General features: G+C 49.1%; 1 protein-coding gene across 1 annotated transcript in view; it reads left to right on the forward strand.

The window, feature by feature from the left end:
- DPF3 (double PHD fingers 3) overlaps positions 1-17,153 on the forward strand; it is a 222,206-nt gene that overhangs the window by 158,251 nt on the left and 46,802 nt on the right. The window contains 2 exon segments of the mRNA XM_068964374.1: positions 6,631-6,726; positions 16,396-16,474. Coding sequence (XP_068820475.1) covers positions 6,631-6,726; positions 16,396-16,474 — 175 coding nt within the window.

A 17,153-nucleotide genomic window follows, 5' to 3' on the forward strand; every position in this document is an offset into this window, starting at 1 on the left:
ATCCACTCAAAATGGAATTTGGGAGCCTGTGTGTGCCAGGCATTGTGCTAGGCCCTGGGGATGCAGTAGTGAGCAAGACTGACCGAGTCCTCACCCTGGCAGGGTGCCAGCAGCAGAAAGCTTGGGTGGACGGCAGCCAGCCTCCCAGGGAGTTCTCCCCCAACCCCTGCCTCATGCCCCATCCTCCGCTTTAGTTCACTGGCTGCCTTGTCCTGCCCCAGCCCCGCCACTCCTCCTTCAAGGCCAGTTTAGAAGTCACCCCACCCCCTGCCAGGTGGGGTTGGTGGCTCCTGTCCCTATGTGTCCACCACCCTCTGTGCACGGCCTGGCTACGGCTGTCACCAGGCAGGGTCACCAGGCAGCCTATAATGGTGCGATCTGTTTCTTCTTTATGTTTCTTGAGTCTCCATTGTTGGCACAGCAAATTGTAATAATATTAACTAATACAAATATGAAATACCAGTTTTTAATAATTAAGCATAACAAGATTATTAAAATTAAATCACATTTATACTTTGCATTAAAATTTTATATTTTATGTTGTACATGTATATGGCTATAAAATTACATCTTTATTATTAATTTTGCATTCAATTTAATATTTATGTATTAATTTATTAGCATGGTAATTAAATGACTACCAGTTACACCTTTGGTTTGCTTCGTAAGGACCGCCAGCATGCGGATTCTGTTCAGCTGGGGGCGGGGCCTTTGTGTTCTCCATTGTACCCTTGGGGCCTTGCATGAGGCCAGCAGAGTCAGGTCACAATAAAGGCATTGAATGAGTTCATGAACATGGCCTCCTCTGCCATTCCTGCTTTCAGATAAATATGGGCTAAGTCGCTTCAGTTGTGTCCGACTCTTTGCAGACCTCCATGGACTGTGGCCTGCCAGGCTCCTCTGTCCATGGGATTCTCCAGGCAACAACACTGGAGTGAATTGCCATTTCCTTCTCCAGGGGATCTTCCAGCTTCAGGGATCAAATCCGAGTCTTAAGCCTTCTGCATTGGCAGACAGGTTCTTTACCACTAGTGCCACCTGGGAAGCCCCAAAAGAGAACAGGCTCTGTTCTATCGAGAGCCTGAGCAATTAATCACCAGGCTCCTCTGTCCATTGAATTCTCCAGGCAAGAATACTGGATGGTGGAGTCTCTTCTGTTTGGTCGTCACAGCATGGCTTCTCAGAGTTACAGCCCTACTAAAGATCCTTACTGATGCAAACCCTTATTTGTCTGACACACCTTGGAGTCATCTTCAACACTTGTCTTTCTCCCACACCCAGTATGCGTTCATCCAGAATGTAGCTCTTCTCCCCATATGTCCTGCTGCTACCCTGGTCCGGGCTCTTGCATCTCCCGTCTGAACTGTTGCTGTTGGTTTCTGAGTAGCCCCTGCTGATGACTGACGGGGGCCTTCCCTGGGTGCAGAGCCCTGCACTGGCCCCTGTTCTCCCGAGTAAAAGTCGTGTCCTCTCCCCTCCCTCTGACTTGCTGCTTCCTCGTGCAGGCTCACTGGGCTCCAGGCACCCCGATCTTTTGCTACCCACTCTTACGCCAGGCACGCTGCACCTCTGGCCGTGTTCTGGCTGCTTCCTCTGCCTGCAAAGTCCTCTCCCCAGACGTCTGCTCGGCTCTCACCCTCACCTTCTTCAAGTTCAGCCCCTGTCTCTTCTGCTCTGTGAAGTTTCCCTGGCCGCTGAATGCAGTACCACATCCTGCGTCCTCCCCACCCCCAAGCAGCCCACATTCTCTTACTCTGCTTTCCTTTTCTTTTCCCCCATAGGTTTTATCATCGAACGTAACTTACAGTTTACTCATTTGTTATCCTATTGTTTGTTTTCTGTTTTTGTTTCGAACAGAATGTAAACTCTTCGAGGGCAGAAATCGCTTGTCTGTCTTGTTTGCACCTCTTTTGTATCTCAAAGCCTAAACAGTGTCTGGCACATAGTAGTTCAGTTCCGTTCAGTTCAGTCGCTCAGTCGTGTCTGACTCTGCGACCCCATGGACTGCAGTAGACACACAATAAATATTCATTGCGTGGATGCGGAGTGAACAGATCCCTGTGAGTTGCCATCCCCCGTCCATCCCCTCTCCATGTCTTGCTTTGATAGCTGACCTTTCATCCCCAAACGCAACTCTGCTTGTACCACACCTTTGTTTAAAAAACTCTGCCTAACACACTTTTGTTTCCTGCAAAATAAATGCAAAATGATGAGTGTGATCTTCTTGGGCCTCCTCTCTCGGCTCCTAACCTAGTTTTCAGGCTTATTTCCCACGATTCCTTTACTCCCTCTGTTCTCCAGCCTGCTTCCCTCTGTGCCTCTGGTCATGCTGTGCCCTTTATCTGGCCAGCCTTTTCTTCCATCGCCACGTGTACAAATTCCTCCCATCTATTAGGCTCGGTCCCAATAACACCTTCCCCGTGAAGCCTTTCTTGATCACACCCACCCCCTAGTTCTCTTTTTACCCCTGGCATTTAGAGCACCTAGTATTTTCTTTTTCTTCTTCTGCTTTTTTTACTCTTCATGTATTATACCCCATTTTTTGGACTTTTAGGTCTTTGAAGTCACCGTCTGTCCCATCTGTAATGCCGGTTAAGAGTATTTTTGCGCAGTTAGTGTAATTTGACCAAGTCAGTGAGAGGGACAGAACCATTGCCCAGAAGTCTTGATGCTCCAGTGATAGGCAGCCCTTTCCTTTTTGAGCTGGAGATGCGTTTGAGTCCTTCTCGGGCAGCATCAGGCCAGTGTACAGGTTGTCATTGTCGAATCATCGCCATGGCCCTCATCCCTGATGTAAACTGAAAGCCTACTGTGTACAGAGCATGGGGCTGCCATCCGCTGTGCTAGAAGCCAAAACCAGGACCAAAAGCCAGATGAGTGTACATGTTTTTATTGACTTTGGTTATTAAAATAAAGTATGCATGTGGCAAAGGAACCGTTTTGTTCATTTTCCTTTCATTCCTTCATTCTACCAAAATTTATTGAGGGCCTCCTCTGAGCAGGCATTGTGCTGGGTTCTGGGCAAACAGGGAAACCAAGGAGAGACCTGTCCCCACCTCTCATGCTTGTATTCTAGTGTGACGTATAGATGGAAAGCAAGTAAACGAGTCAAACAGCTGCCTTTCAGGAAAAGTGCATGAAAAGAACAGAGCGCCAAGGCTCCGTCTAAAGGAGGGACAGATTCTAGGTGGTGTCCTAAGGCAGACAAGGGCTATCCCCCAGTCCTGTGGGAGGAGAAGGTGTCAGCAAAGCGGGGGACTTGCGGAGGGGCTTTTTGGGTGGAGGAATGGTGCTCTTGAAGTTCTCATGATAGATCTGCGCTCATTGCTTTGAAAGAACAGAGGCTGGTGCAGCTGGAGCAGGGTGCCAGGGAGGGAAGGGCCCAAGATGGGGCTGGAGAGGTGGGCAGAGCCAGACCTGGAAGAGACTCGTAATTTCATGGGACATGAAAAAGCAATCTGTTCGAGGGGTTTTAACCAGGGCAGTGAATTTGTGTTTCCTGAAGACCTGTCTGGCTGCTGTGTGGAAAGGAGACTGGATGCAGGGCCTGCAGTGGAAGGAGGGAAATCAGCTAGGAGAATTTTGCACTGTTCCAACCAGTGATACTGGAGTCTTTAAAGAAGAATTCCTCTGAAATGCTAAAAAAAAAAAAAAATTCCTCCTTTTTAAAAAAAGCCAAAAAGCACAATCACAAATGATCATTATCATCACTGTAAAGATTGTTTAGAGTCTCAGGGAGAAAAGTTATTTGAAAATGTGTTTGTTTTCCAAGTAACACCCTTGGCCAGGGAATGCAGGTATGTCATAGGGGGTGAGCTGCATCCCTAGCTGGACACAGCTGCCCTGCTCTCCTGGTACAGGATGCTCGCTCTGCTTCCTGAGCTCTGAATACGAGTTCTGTTTGTGAGGAGCTCCTGGCTCCTCCTGTGCTGTGTAAAGAGGCTTCTGGTGTCAGGGCCACGTTGCAGAAAACGCAGAAGCACGGGAAACGCCACTGTCACTTGTGAGGGCCTGAAGCTCAGACCAGAGGTTCTAGAGACGCAGGGAGGCTGATGGGAAGAGGGAGGGAGAAGTCAGTTTCCTCCCAGACGTTGAGACTGTGCAGTGTGTCTGGGAACAAGTGCAACTGCCTTCCCCAGCTTTTGCCTTCTAACCCAGAGTCTATATGGTGGGTAATAAATACCTTCATAATAAAACAAATTCGAATGGAGTCAGAATTGCACTGAGATGCCAGAGGCAATGACCTTTAAAGTCAAGACACTCGGAACTTACCATGATTAAATGACTTCAACACCCAGAAAGTTTGCAAGGTGGCTCTACAAACAGCAAGAGCACACCTTGTATTTATGCCACATCTTTTTGCTGCAGGCTGCAGAGCACCTGACTGGTCACTGTCCCACCGGTCTTCCCCCTGATGGTTCAGGAAGCCAAGGCGCAGAGGATGGGCTGCTTGCGCTGGGCCACGACCAGCATTCCCTAGCTGTGGGCCAGAGGCTGTGTCCAGCTGCTGCTGCTGCTTCTGTATAGGTGTCTAAGGTTGGCTCAGAGAGCCTCAGTGCTATCAGCTGATGGTTTCCCATATGAACCTGGTAGAGAAGCCAGAGAAGGATTTACTATACCTGCTTTGAGTTCTTTGGGAGAATTTGGGTAATTAGCAATATCCTGATCACAGCAGTGATGGGAATGGAATGCTCTGACAAGAAGGCAGTGGGAGAAGGTCACTGGAAACTCACTCCTGGGCTTCCTGCTTTGAGGGCAAGCCAAGGGCATGGCCCAGGAGGGCACCTGAACAGTGATGGTGATACTAGAAATCCGTACCGTGCGTGCTCCTTCTAAGCCTTCTCATAGCTTGTGTGATTGTCACACCATCACCACAGGATGGCTGGATGCTGGTGTCCTGTATAACTTGGTGCCGCCCACCTTTCCAGCATCATCTTCGGCCAGTCTCTCCCCCAGACACTGAGCGCTGGTCACACTGGCCTCCTCGCGCTCCCTGGACAAGCTGTGCTCCCCTCCCTGCTTCTGGGCATCTGCTTGTGCTGAGGCCTCTGCCTGGAATACTTTCTCTCCTCTTCTCCCCGCGGTCCTTGTTCCCAAGGTTAGTCCCTGTTCATCCTTTACATCTCAACACCCTTTGTTCACTTCCCCAGGTGAGCCCTACCTGACCTCAGATAAGGTAAAGTTTCTTTCTAACAGCCTTTCACAGCGCCTTGAACTTGTTTACTGCTGTTTTCATAGCAGTTGTAAATATACATAAGTATGCTGTTTGAATCTGTTTTCCCTGCATTGGGCTGGAGAGTCCACTGGGGCCAGTCTGTAGCCACGCTGTGGCTGATCTAGGACAGCTCCTACCATGTAGTCAGCCCTGGATAAATGTTTGTTGATTGACGGAATGAATGAGCTCCTATTTTGTAACCGGAGAAACTGAGGCATGAATCAATGATGACTCTCCCAGGGTCACACAATCAGCTTACAAAGAAGCTCCTAGGACCCCTGACATGGAATCCATGGGCTCCCCTTCCCCTTATCCCACTTCTACCCTGGGGGAGGGGAGGCCGGTCCTCTGCCATGGTCTCTTATTCCTCCCTTAAACCTGGAGATAAAGATTTCCATTTTCTTGCCTCCCACCAAGTGAGCGAGGTGCTCAGGTCCTCTAAGAAGTATCATAATATGCCTTGGAATTCTCAGACACAAGAACTAGGAGAGAAATGGAAACACTGAGCTGATGAACCTGACCTTGCTTTGGTTGTGGATTCTGCTACCTAATCTTGAGCGGTTGAAACTGTTTTCAGCCTCAATTTGTTTACCTGCAGAATGGAAGTTGGCTTCTCTGCTACAGTGTGACTTGCAGGGCTGTTGGAGAGAGAGAATTAAATTGAAGCTGTACTACAAGTGCTGTAATGACAACCCATTTCTCTTAAAAGAACATAACAATGGGAGACGAGGAATAACACATTCATGTCAAATTCTGGTCAGATGGATAGGAAGTTACTTGTTTTCATCAAACTAGGCAGAATTCCAGAATGCCAGGGAAAGGAGAGATGTATTTTCATATCTTTGAGGTGGCCCTTGAGGAACAAAAGGAAAATTACCTTAAAGTAAGCTTTGGAAAAGACCCCAGTGCCAGGAAAGATTGAAGGCAGGAGGAGAAGGGGAGGACAGAGGATAAGATGGTTGGATGGCATCACCAACTCAATGAGCATGAGTTTGAGCAAGCTCCCAGGAGTTGGTGATGGACAGGGAAGCCTGGAGTGCTGCAATCCATGGCGTTGCAAAGAGTTGGACACGATTGAGTGACTGAACTGAACTGAAGTTTTGACCAGACATCTTGGGCCTACATAGAAGAGTACCCTTACTTAGAGTATTCTCTTTTTTAGAAAACACTTTGTGGGCAAAAAGTGTTGAAAAGGTCAGTGGTTCTGGGAGGACTTGGCTGGAAGGGTCTTGGGACAGAGAGTCAGTACAGCCAGGAGCTCCAACTCCTGGCCAGTATTTTGGAGGCCGAGCCACGGCAGCATCTTCACTGTGCTAAAAAATAACAACAGCAAAACAACACCCTCCTCATTGCCCTCTGAGGATTTTCTCCATTGTGCTTTATTTCTCAGTGCTTCTATTTTCTTCTTATTTCAGAGGGTTTTAGAAAATGATGAAAATGTAGAAGAAGGAAATGAAGAAGAGGATTTAGAAGAGGATATTCCCAAGCGGAAGAATCGGACCAGAGGACGGGTAAGCTGGGGATGCCAGGAGGGAGGGAAGAGATCAGGGAGGCGGGGGGCCTGCCAGACAACTGGACCTCAGATTCAGAATCCCACTGCAGCCGGATAGAGAGTGTATCTTCCTCGCAGAACACCCAGAGAGGAAACCGCCAGAAGAGCTCTGATCCCAGGTGTTAACCTGCCAGAGTTTAGAGCTGGCTAGAGGGAGAGATGGAGAAGGCAATGGCACCCCACTCCAGTACTCTTGCCTGGAAAATCCCATGGATGGAGGAGCCTGGAAGGCTACAGTCCATGGGGTCCCTAAGAGTCAGACACGACTGAGCGACTTCACTTTCACTTTTCACTTTCGTGCATTGGAGAAGGAAATGGCAACCCACTCCAGTTTTCCTGCCTGGAGAATCCCAGGGACGGGGGCTGCCACCTCTGGGGTCGCACAGAGTTGGACACGACTGAAGCGACTTAGCAGCAGCAGCAGAGGGAAAGAAGTGGCAGAGGGCACAGCGAGGGGATGTGATATCTGGGCGAGGGTAGAAGATGAGGAGAATGTGGCTGCCGGCCCCATTCCTCAGTCATAGAAGAAGGCTGAAAGTGTCCTGTCCCTAGGGCTGCCCCAGTCTCACAGGTACTGCTTTGGCGTACCTTTCACCAGGCAGAGAGCAGAAGCATACTGGGAAAGCATGGCGGGGCCATAGCTGATGGTTCCCAGGCAGGTGTGGCAAGAGTTTTGGAGGTGTGTGGGCCTGGAATGTGGCAAGAAAAGGCCAGAAGCGTGGGGAATAGCAGATGGGAAATCCATGGTGGACAGAATGAAAAATGAGGGTGACCCTTGAGGGGAGGGAGCCAAACCTGAGTGGCACTCTCAGGCGTTTGGGGTGGTCCTCCAGAGTCCTCACACTCAAGGCCAAAGGGGTTGTCTGTGGTCACCTTCAGGGGTCAGCAGGAGTATCTGAAAAGAACCTGGTGGAGCGGGCGCTCTGGGAATGAGCTGCCGCTTTCTGTTTGGAGAGTTAGTGCTCTGAGGCCAGTCTGGCTCCTTCAGGCTCTGGACGGATGCTTACCCCTCCCCAGATGAGAGGCTGGCCCTAGACGTCCTCTGGGTTGAGTGGTGATTAGAGGAAGGCTCTCTATTCCCCGTGGCTCACATCAGAATCACCACGAGAGCCTATCGAAAGGCAAATTTGCAGGACTCACTCCCAGAAGTTGTGATTTAGGAGGTCCAGGGTCGGGCCTGGAAGGCTGTATTGTAAGCAGGTTCCTAGGTGACTGGTGCAGGCGGCCCAGCAGTGCCCACTCTGAGCTACGGTGCTCTGACCTGGACAGGAGCTGGAATTTCTCAGTCTGGACAGGGCCGCCCGCTGATGCCACAGCTCAGCTTCCTCCATGATCAATGCTTTGGCATTCTTGTTTAACCATTTCCCACTTTTGGCTGGTTTGTGAGTTTGTTGTTTTGTGTGTAGTTTTTTTTTTTTTTTTTTTTTGTATGTGGGCTATTTCAATGCAAGTCCTAGATGGTTTTTTTTTTTTCATTTAACCTGTGCCAGATTTTAATGTATATATCAGACATCATTATCATACCTAATAAAAATAACTATTCTAATATCCTCCACCTTCCCTGGTGGCTCAGTCGGTAAAGAATCTTTCTGCAATGCAAGAGACCTGAGTTTGACCCCTGGGTCAGGAAGATCCCCTGGAGAAGGGAATGGCTACCCACTCCAGTATTCTTGCCTGGAGAACTCCATGGACAGAGGAGCCTGGTGGGCTACAGACCATGGGATCGCAAGAGTTGGACACGACTGAGTGACCAAACCACCACCATTCTGGTATCCAGTGCCTGATCATTTCCCCCTGATTTTTTCAAAAATGGCTTTGGCAGTTTGACACTTGTTTTGCATTCTATAACATACTTCTTCCTTGCTATTCCCTGTCACATACATACTATTTTTTCCCCTCCATGCCATTTATTTGTTGAAGAACTTGGGTGGTTGGTCTTGTAGATTTTTCATATTCTAGATTTGGCAGACTGGTGGTGTCTAATGTGTCCCTGGATCCTCTTTATTTCCTGAAAACTAGTGTTTCGATGAGAGACAATTAGACTGCGGATATTCGTGTGTGTGTATGTGTGTGTGTGTGTGTAAATACCTTTTTGGTGGGGCTAGACTCTTTCCTAGGTGTGATGTGTGTTTCTTATTGCTTCACATCTGGAGGCGTATGCTGTCCACTGGTTCTGACTTCAGTGGTGGTAAAACTGCTCAGTGAATTTGGGTGTTGTCAGCCAGAGCTCTCCTTAGAAAAGTGCCTCATCGTGTTTTTACCTAGTCTTCTTAATGCCCACTGATAAATTTGCCTGGACCCATGACTTCATTGGGGGTTATGAAGTAATGAATGATCTGGTTCTATTGTTAAAGAAGACTTTAGAATGTGGGCTTTCTGGGCCTTTTGTGAACGCCAGTTGCTGTATGCCTGCAGGCCGGTTTCCATCCCTTCTCTTAGCCCAAACCAAACTTACTCTAGTAGATGGTAGACAATGGTTGTTTTAATATCTCTACTCCTTGAAATCTAGGCATTGAACTTGCAGTCAGCAAATATGAATTGGGTGTCTTCTCTGTAAGAACACCATCAGAAGCAGCAGCAACAGTCATCTGTACTGACTGTATACTCAGGCAATGACGAGGCTCTTCACAATAAGAACTATGTTACTGAGAGTGATGGTAGGTCCTTTATGCTGCATTCTGCATTTCTTCACTGTCCACTGGCCACCTGTGGCTACCAAACACTTGACATGTTGCTCATGCAAATTGAAATATGCTGTAGATGTAAAATATTCACCAGATTTCAAAGGTGGTAGTTTAGTTGCTCAATCATGTCCAACTCTTGCGACCCCATGGACTATAGCCTGCCAGGCTCCTCTGTCCATGGGATTTCCCAGGCAAGAATACTGGAGTGGGATGCCCTTCCCTTCTCCAGGGGATCTGCCTGACCAAGGATGAAACCCGAGTCTCCTGCACTGTGGGTAGATACTTCACCAATTGAACTACCAGGGAAGCCATAGATTTTGAAGACATAGTATAAAAAGAACAGTGACCGTTTCATTAATGATTTTATATTGATTGCATACTGAAATAAAGATACTTTGGATGGATTGGGTTAAATAAAATATATTACTAAAATTAATTTCATCTTTTTCTCTTTTCACTCTTTTCAAAAATTTGGCCATTGGAAAATTTAAAAGGGCATGTGACCCGCATTGTATTTCTCTTGGTCAGCACTGCTTCTTTCTTTCCTATAAGTTGATATTATTACTTCTGGAGAGGTTAAGAACTTGTTCAACGTTGTCCAACCCAGTAAGGAAGAAGTGAGGATTTGAACACAGGTCTGTACTTTTCCAATGGGTCATGCATGGCCCAGTGCCCAGCATGTGGCCATTGGCCAGTTTGTTGAATGAATGGTTTAACGATAGGAAAAGAACAAAAAGTCTTATTTGAGCTTTTTGGGAGCTGAGAAAAGGCCTGAACACAGCGAGGGAGCTAGCTGGGGCCTCGGCTAGTTCTGGGCCCATCCACGCTGGCTGAGGGGCAGTCAAATGGCTCTACGTTGTGCAGTAACATGGTGGACATGTCACCCATGGCGGGAACCATAGAAGGACCTAAAAGTTACAGGTGAGCCTGCCTGTGCTGGAGTAAGGAGTGGAGACTGCTTCATGCCCAACCTCAATGAAGCCACCCTTTAATATGTACTCAAGCTGCTGCTGGCGCCTGGAGGACAGTCACTCTTGTTTCTGTTGTCAGGACTGAGATGCAGTCTAAGGCTGTCTCAGTGTGTGGTCCCTGGGCTTCAGCATCAGTGTCACCTAGGAGCTCCTTAGAAATGCAGGTGCCAAACTCCACCCCAGTTGGGCTGAATTGGAGTCTGCACTCTAACAAGACCCCCAGATGCTCTGTGTGTTCATAGAAGTTAGGGCTAAGGTAGTGATGGCAAGAACAGTCTCTACCTTGTCTGAACTCTGAGTTCAAATCCTAGCTCTACCACTTACTAGAGTTTGGGTCAATTATGTAACCCCTGTGACTTTGACCAAATAATGTAAGTAGTGTGGGTCTCAGTTTCTTCATCATTAAAATTGAATTAGTAATTCACAACCGATTTTGAGTGCTTAATACAGGTGAAATATCAGGACAGGACAAGCAAAGGCAATAGCTCTCTGACTTTGACAACGGAGATTCCCTGAGAGGTGAGAGAAATTTAGGCTCAACAATGAATCATTGGCCCTAGTCTTTGGTAGCTTTGATGCAACAATAAGCCCTACTGTGAGTCTATGGTAACTTTAGCCCAACAATCGAAGCTCTTTAAAATTCATGAAATTCCTGTGAGTCATCCACGTGAGTGTTATCAATCAGTTGATCAATCAGTAAGTGTTTATGATGCAGAAGGGTGTAGTCCAGTGCTTCTCAAACTTTAGTGTGCGTCTAAAGCACCTGGTGATATTGTTCAAGCGTCAATTCTGATGCAGTAGGTCTGGTAGGTGGCGACTGAGATCTTGCTCGGTTAGCAGTATCCCAGATGATGTCAGTGCCGTTGGTCTGAGCATCGCACTTTCAATAGCAAGAGTGTCGAACAGTAGTTTTCAATATTTATTTGGTCTCAGAGATTCTTTACTCAAAAACTACTGAGAGCCCCCGAAGCTGTTGTTCTGGTGGCTTATAACCAGTGATACGTCCCATGTTAGAAACAGGAGCAGAAAAATGTTAAACTTAAGAGTACGCAAGCATGTAGACTGATGACTTCATTGTGTTTTGTAGCCCCTGGAAAACCCCCACTGTGTACTTGTGGCAGGATGAGAGTGAAAACTTTCAAATAACACTTTAGTACTATTACAAAAGTAGTTTTGACATCAGAGACTCCCTGAAAGGGTCTCAGTGACTCCCAAGGGTCCTTGGACCACTATTTGAGAACAACTGGCAAGAGCAACTACCTCTCTGCTTGGGACTGAGGCTATCCTAGTTGAGAATCTTTTAGTTGTAGAAAACTCAGCGGGTTAAGCAAAAATGGGAAGTATTTGAAAAGCTGCTGAGCTATTGCCCGAGATTTGAGCAGTTTTTGAAGGTCCAGGAAGGACCAGAAAGTGGCAGGGATTTAGGACAGGGAAAAAGTAAGGAACCCGGGCGGTTTCTGGTCTTTACTCCTCCTCCTTTACTCTTCTCTCACAAGGTTGCCTCTTCTGCTTCTCTTTGCACGTGGCCCCATAGTTCCTGAACGTCTGGGTCCCTAGTTCGAGTGACCTGTACTAACGAGAGGCACTATTTTCCAATTTGAAGTCTGTTGGAGGTAGAATCTGATTGGCCCAGCTTGGGTTATGTGTCTACGTCTGAGTCAGCCAATCAACAGTAGCCAGCGGGGCAGGGCCGTGTGGTGCAATCATGGCTGCTGTAGCCCACCAGTGTGTGAATGGGAGCTGGAGTGGGGAGGAGTGGAGTGAGATGGGCAGTTCTCAGAGGCAGAGGGTGGTGTTTATGGACATCAGTCTCAAAGTCTTCTGTAACAGATTCTGGAAACCTGGGCCTCTGTCTTCCACGGGCTCTGTGACTATGGGCAAGTCATGAGCCTTTTCTGAACCTGTTTCTTCAAGTACCAAATGGGAATGATATTAGTCGGTTAAACTCAGATGGTATTGTAGGAATTAACTGAGGTAGTATATAAGAAAGAACTTTGGTTGCTGTGTGCCCTGCATAGTACTAAGTGTCAGGGGTTATAATAAAATATGGACTGTCATCTTTGCTCTCCAGGACCTTGGAATTAAATTGAGGAGAAAATGCTAATAGTCATGATACAATTAGAAAGCAGCAGGCTTCTGACTGTGAACTTACCAAATGCAGTAAGAGTTCAGAGGAAAGAGAAATCAACTGGGCAAGGATGGGAAATAATTTATTGAGTACTTCCTGTAGACCTAGTATTGTCCCCTGTGGTTTCACACCCCCTTATGAGCTCTACAACAACTCTGCAAATAAAGATGTTGCTCTGCCCATTTTACAGCTGAGAAAACTGACACCCAGACAAGTAACTTGTCCAAAAACACATGCTAGTGTTTAAAGAGATGTCTGTCTGACTTTAAAACTGATGCTTTCCTCCGTAGTGTGGCAAGGGGAAGATTCTTGGAGGAGTGGGATGTTGACAAGGCTAAAGCATGGACCAGATATGGCTGGGCAGAGTAGAGGCTGATTCATGACAGGGATCAATCAAAACAAAGACTGGGATGCAGCATGAGCATGAGGTGATCATGGTAGGGTTGGTATTAGGATATCACTGGATGAATCAGTAGGCTTCGGATGGCTGTGACTGAGTATGTGGTTGAATGGATGACCATGGGCTCCTGTCCTTCTCTCCTTTTGTGTCATGAGTCTGAGTATCATGCAGGATGCACTGGGTAGGGCAACACAGAGGTAGAACCCTAGCTGGTGAGTTCTTTGAGCAGCTCAAGGGTTAATTGATGCCACTGGATTAAGATATGGAGTAAAAGGGAAATGCAAAGCCTAAAATGTCCTTTGAAGGAAGACAATACCAGGTGGATACAGAGAATGAAGGAGAAGAACCAAAGCCAATTAAGTTACTGACTGGCTGGTGGACCGATTCATTTATTCAGCGAACATTTATTAAGCGCTGTTTAGGTAGCTGGCCCTGTGCCAGGTTCCAAGTATAATGGTGGCCCAAATAGATGCATTTCCCACAATTACGTGGGAGAAACAGAAAACCAGCAAGTACAAATATACAAATATACTATATACAAATATATAGTATAACATTGTGCATGCGTGCTTAGTTGCTCAGTCATGTCCGACTCTTTGTGAGTCCTTGGACTGTAACCTGCCAGGGTTCTCTTTTCATGCGATTTTCCAGACAAGAATACTGGTGAAAAGCGAAGTGAAAGTGAAAGTCGCTCAGTCGTGTCCGACTCTTTGTGACCCCATGGACTATATAGTCCGTGGAATTCTCCAGGCCAGAATACTGGAGTGGATAGCTGTTCCCTTCTCCAGGGGATCTTCCCAACTCAGGGAATGAACTCAGGTCTCCCACATTGCAGGTGAATTCATTACCAGCTGAGCCACCAGGGAAGCCCAAGAATACTGGAGTGGGTAGCCTATCCCTTCTCCAGCAAATTTTTCCAACACAGGAATCGAACCGGGGTCTCCTGTGTTGCAGCTGGATTCTTTACCAACTGAGCTACCAGGGAAGCCCTTAAGAATACTGGTAGTTATTTGCTTCACCCAGGGGATCTTCCTGGCCCAGGGGTTGAATCTGGATCTCCCACATTTCAGGTGGATTCTTTACCATCTGAGCCACCAGGGAAGCCCAGTATAATGCCAGATAATGCCAAGTGCTGTGACATGAAGCAGGATGGAAGGCATGAGTGAACATACATTGGTCAGGAGGGCTTCTCTGAGGAGGTGACATGTGAGCAAGACAAGTAGGTTCTGAGTTTCCAGGCTTGATATGTTGCAGGAGACTGGAAGAGTTCTCTGATAGCTCAGTTGGTAGAGAATCTGCCTGCAATGCGAGAGACTTGGGTTTGATCCCTGGGTTGGAAGATCCCCTGGAGAAGGGAAAGGGTACCCACTCCAGCCTTCTGGCCTGGAGAATTCCATGGACTCTATAGTCCATGGGATGGCAAAGAGTCGGACACAACTGAGCGACTTTCACATATATACATACCAGCCACTGGAGGCATCCCTGGCCTCTGTCCCCGATGCCCTGGAGGCACGATCCCTGTCTGCAGTTGAGGAAACTGAGGTGCAAGGAGACAGTGGGAGCTTATCAAGCCCTGGCTCTCGGCGGGGGGCCCCTCCCCTTCGGGCTGCTCCCAGTTCTGGCTCCCCTCCTCTCCTCCCTGGAGGGCGGGAAGTATTTTTAGTCTCCCGAGCCCCCTCCCCGAGTCTGACTTTGCCTCTGTCATTCTGCTTGACTTGCTTTCACCTGCTCCGAGGCGGCTGTGACAGGGCTGCGGGCTGCACGCGTCAAGCTGTCCCCGGCTTCTCTGAGGGGACGTTGGGGGGGGCGCGGGCAGCTGAGGGTGACCACCCTCAACGTGGGCAGGGAGGGAGGCCTGTCAGTGCCTGGGGAGGGGGTGGCTGCTCCCTCTTGGGGTCAACTCTGCGTAATGAGGGCGAGGGGAGGGGGCTGCTAGCTGGCGGGGTGTGCAGGGATGAGGGGGGAGTGTGCAGGGATGGGGGTGGCGGTGGTGGAGGGGAGGCCAGGCGGGAAAGCTCCCTGGAGGGGAGGGGAGGAGGGAGGGGGAATTTTGTAATTTGTTTTGGAGAGAGACAACCAAGGAGGCGGTGGCCGCCGTAGCTTGGCAGGTGGTTGTTGATTGTGAACTGCGTGTGTTTGGGGAGAGGGTGTACATCATGTGACTGGGGTACAGGCCCTTCTACTATGATGTCCCCAGGGAAAGTGTGTGTGTGTGTGTGTGTGTGTGTGTGTGTGTGTGTGTGTGAGAGAGAGAGAGAGAGAGAGAGAGCACCTCAGGCCTTTTGACTGTGAAGCCCCACCCCGGGACCACTTTTCCAGGCCAGGTCCCGTTTGCCCTGCGCACCAGGTGCTGCCATGTTTTATTTCTCATCCACTGCGCCTTCCTTTCTCTGTTCCCAAAGACCCCAGCAGGCCCTTTCCCTGCTTGGGAGTTTAGTGCTACTCATTACCAGAGAATGACCTGGAGGAGGCTAGGGTGCTACCCACGTGACCGCTGTAGGACTCACAAAGGTCTAAAAATAAACCCTGCCATGTTCTCGTAGCCACTGTCCCAGGGCTGCTGAGCTGCCAGCTCCTTATCTGGCTGCTCTTGTCAATCCTTGGAGGTGGAGACCACCCCTCCACGCCACCCCCACAACTCCCAGATGATGCTGGGAGATGCACACATGGTGGGGGTGTCAAGAGTCCAGCCCCAGGAGACTTGGAGGTGTCAAGGTCTTGGCCACTGGCTGGGGACCGGAGGCAGACCACACAGGGAGGCCTCAGCAGATGCCCACCCCATGGAGTAGGCAGAGCAAGTGGGGAGGGGAGTGCCCCACGGGCCTGGGCTCCTGCCCCAATTCCGGACCCGGCTCGCTCTTGAGAGACTTGAGCTGGAGGGGGTGTGAACACAGGAGTCTGGGGTGATAGCTGCACACTCATGGTACGTGCTCTCATTTTCCCACCATCTTTGCTGCCGAGGGGAGTGGGTTTGGCATCTACCTGCGGTGTCAGCAAACCTGGGGCCTAAGGAGTTGGAGGAAGAGGTCCTGGGGCAACAGTAGAGGATGGGAATTCTGACTGCTCAAGGCTCTGGAGTCAGACTGTCTTGAGTTTACATCCTGGCTCAGCACTTAGTGACCAAGTGACCTTGGGTGAGCTACTTCACCTCTCTGTTGCCTCAGTCTTCTCATCTGTAAAATGGAGATAATAGCACCTGCCTTTTGGAGTTGTCAGGATTTAATGAAGTGATACAAGTGAGTTGCTGAGTCATCTGGGCAAGTTACCCAGCCTCTCTGGGCCTCAGTTTCCTGGCCCATAAAATGGGGCTGGTATAGGTACGAGTGGAGTATAAGGTTGAATGAGGAGATCCAGGTGAAGTGCTCAGGGCCTCACAGAACACATGCTGGGGGACCACAGTGATTGTCAGCATAACAAGCACCCCGATATTCCCATGTCTCCCCAGGCCCGTGGCTCCGCAGGTGGCAGGAGGAGGCACGACGCCGCCTCGCAGGAAGACCATGACAAACCCTACGTCTGTGACAGTGAGTACAGCAGATGCCACCTTCCTGCCGTGGCCCCCACCCTTCCCTGAGCTGCTCCAGCCCGGAGCTTGCTGGCTTCTCCTCTCAGGCCCGGACCTCAGCTCGCCTGCTGGCTGCTACCTCACTGCAGTCACACCTGACCTCCTCTGGCCGCTCCCCTAGGCCTAGTATTGCTGCAGGAGGGAGAAGCCAGCCTGGGAGGCCTCCCTGCCCTGTGCTCCTTTCCCTGAAGTGACCTCCTTTGTGGCTTTCCTCTGGCTCCCTCTCTTTCATTCTCTCTGTCGCTGTAAGGCTCATCCTCTATTTCTTTTTCTGTTTCAGAGAATTACAAACAAAAACATAACTCAAAATCCTCCAACAGAGGTGCTTGGCTCCGGCGCCTTTTCATTTGTTTCCCTTTAATTTCCTTTCTCTTCTTTTTCTCTCTCTCTCCTGTCCTAGGTAAGGCAGGTTATGAATCTTTCTCTGACGATGACTTAGTTTAATAAATGGCCTGCGATCCATCTCCAGCCTTTCTCACTGGCTTCAGGAACATCTTTGGACAAGTGACTCCCCAGCTCCAGGGTTTAGGGTCCGCAGACAGAGCTGGGGAGGGACTGAGGCGGGCAGAGCTGCGGCAACAGTGGCAGCAGGTGGACCTTGGAGACCTGCAGCTTTTGGAGGGACTGCTGTCCGCCTG

This window comes from Capricornis sumatraensis, chromosome 2 (genome assembly GCF_032405125.1).
Source record: "Capricornis sumatraensis isolate serow.1 chromosome 2, serow.2, whole genome shotgun sequence".
In the NCBI taxonomy this organism is placed as follows: Eukaryota; Metazoa; Chordata; class Mammalia; order Artiodactyla; family Bovidae; genus Capricornis; species Capricornis sumatraensis.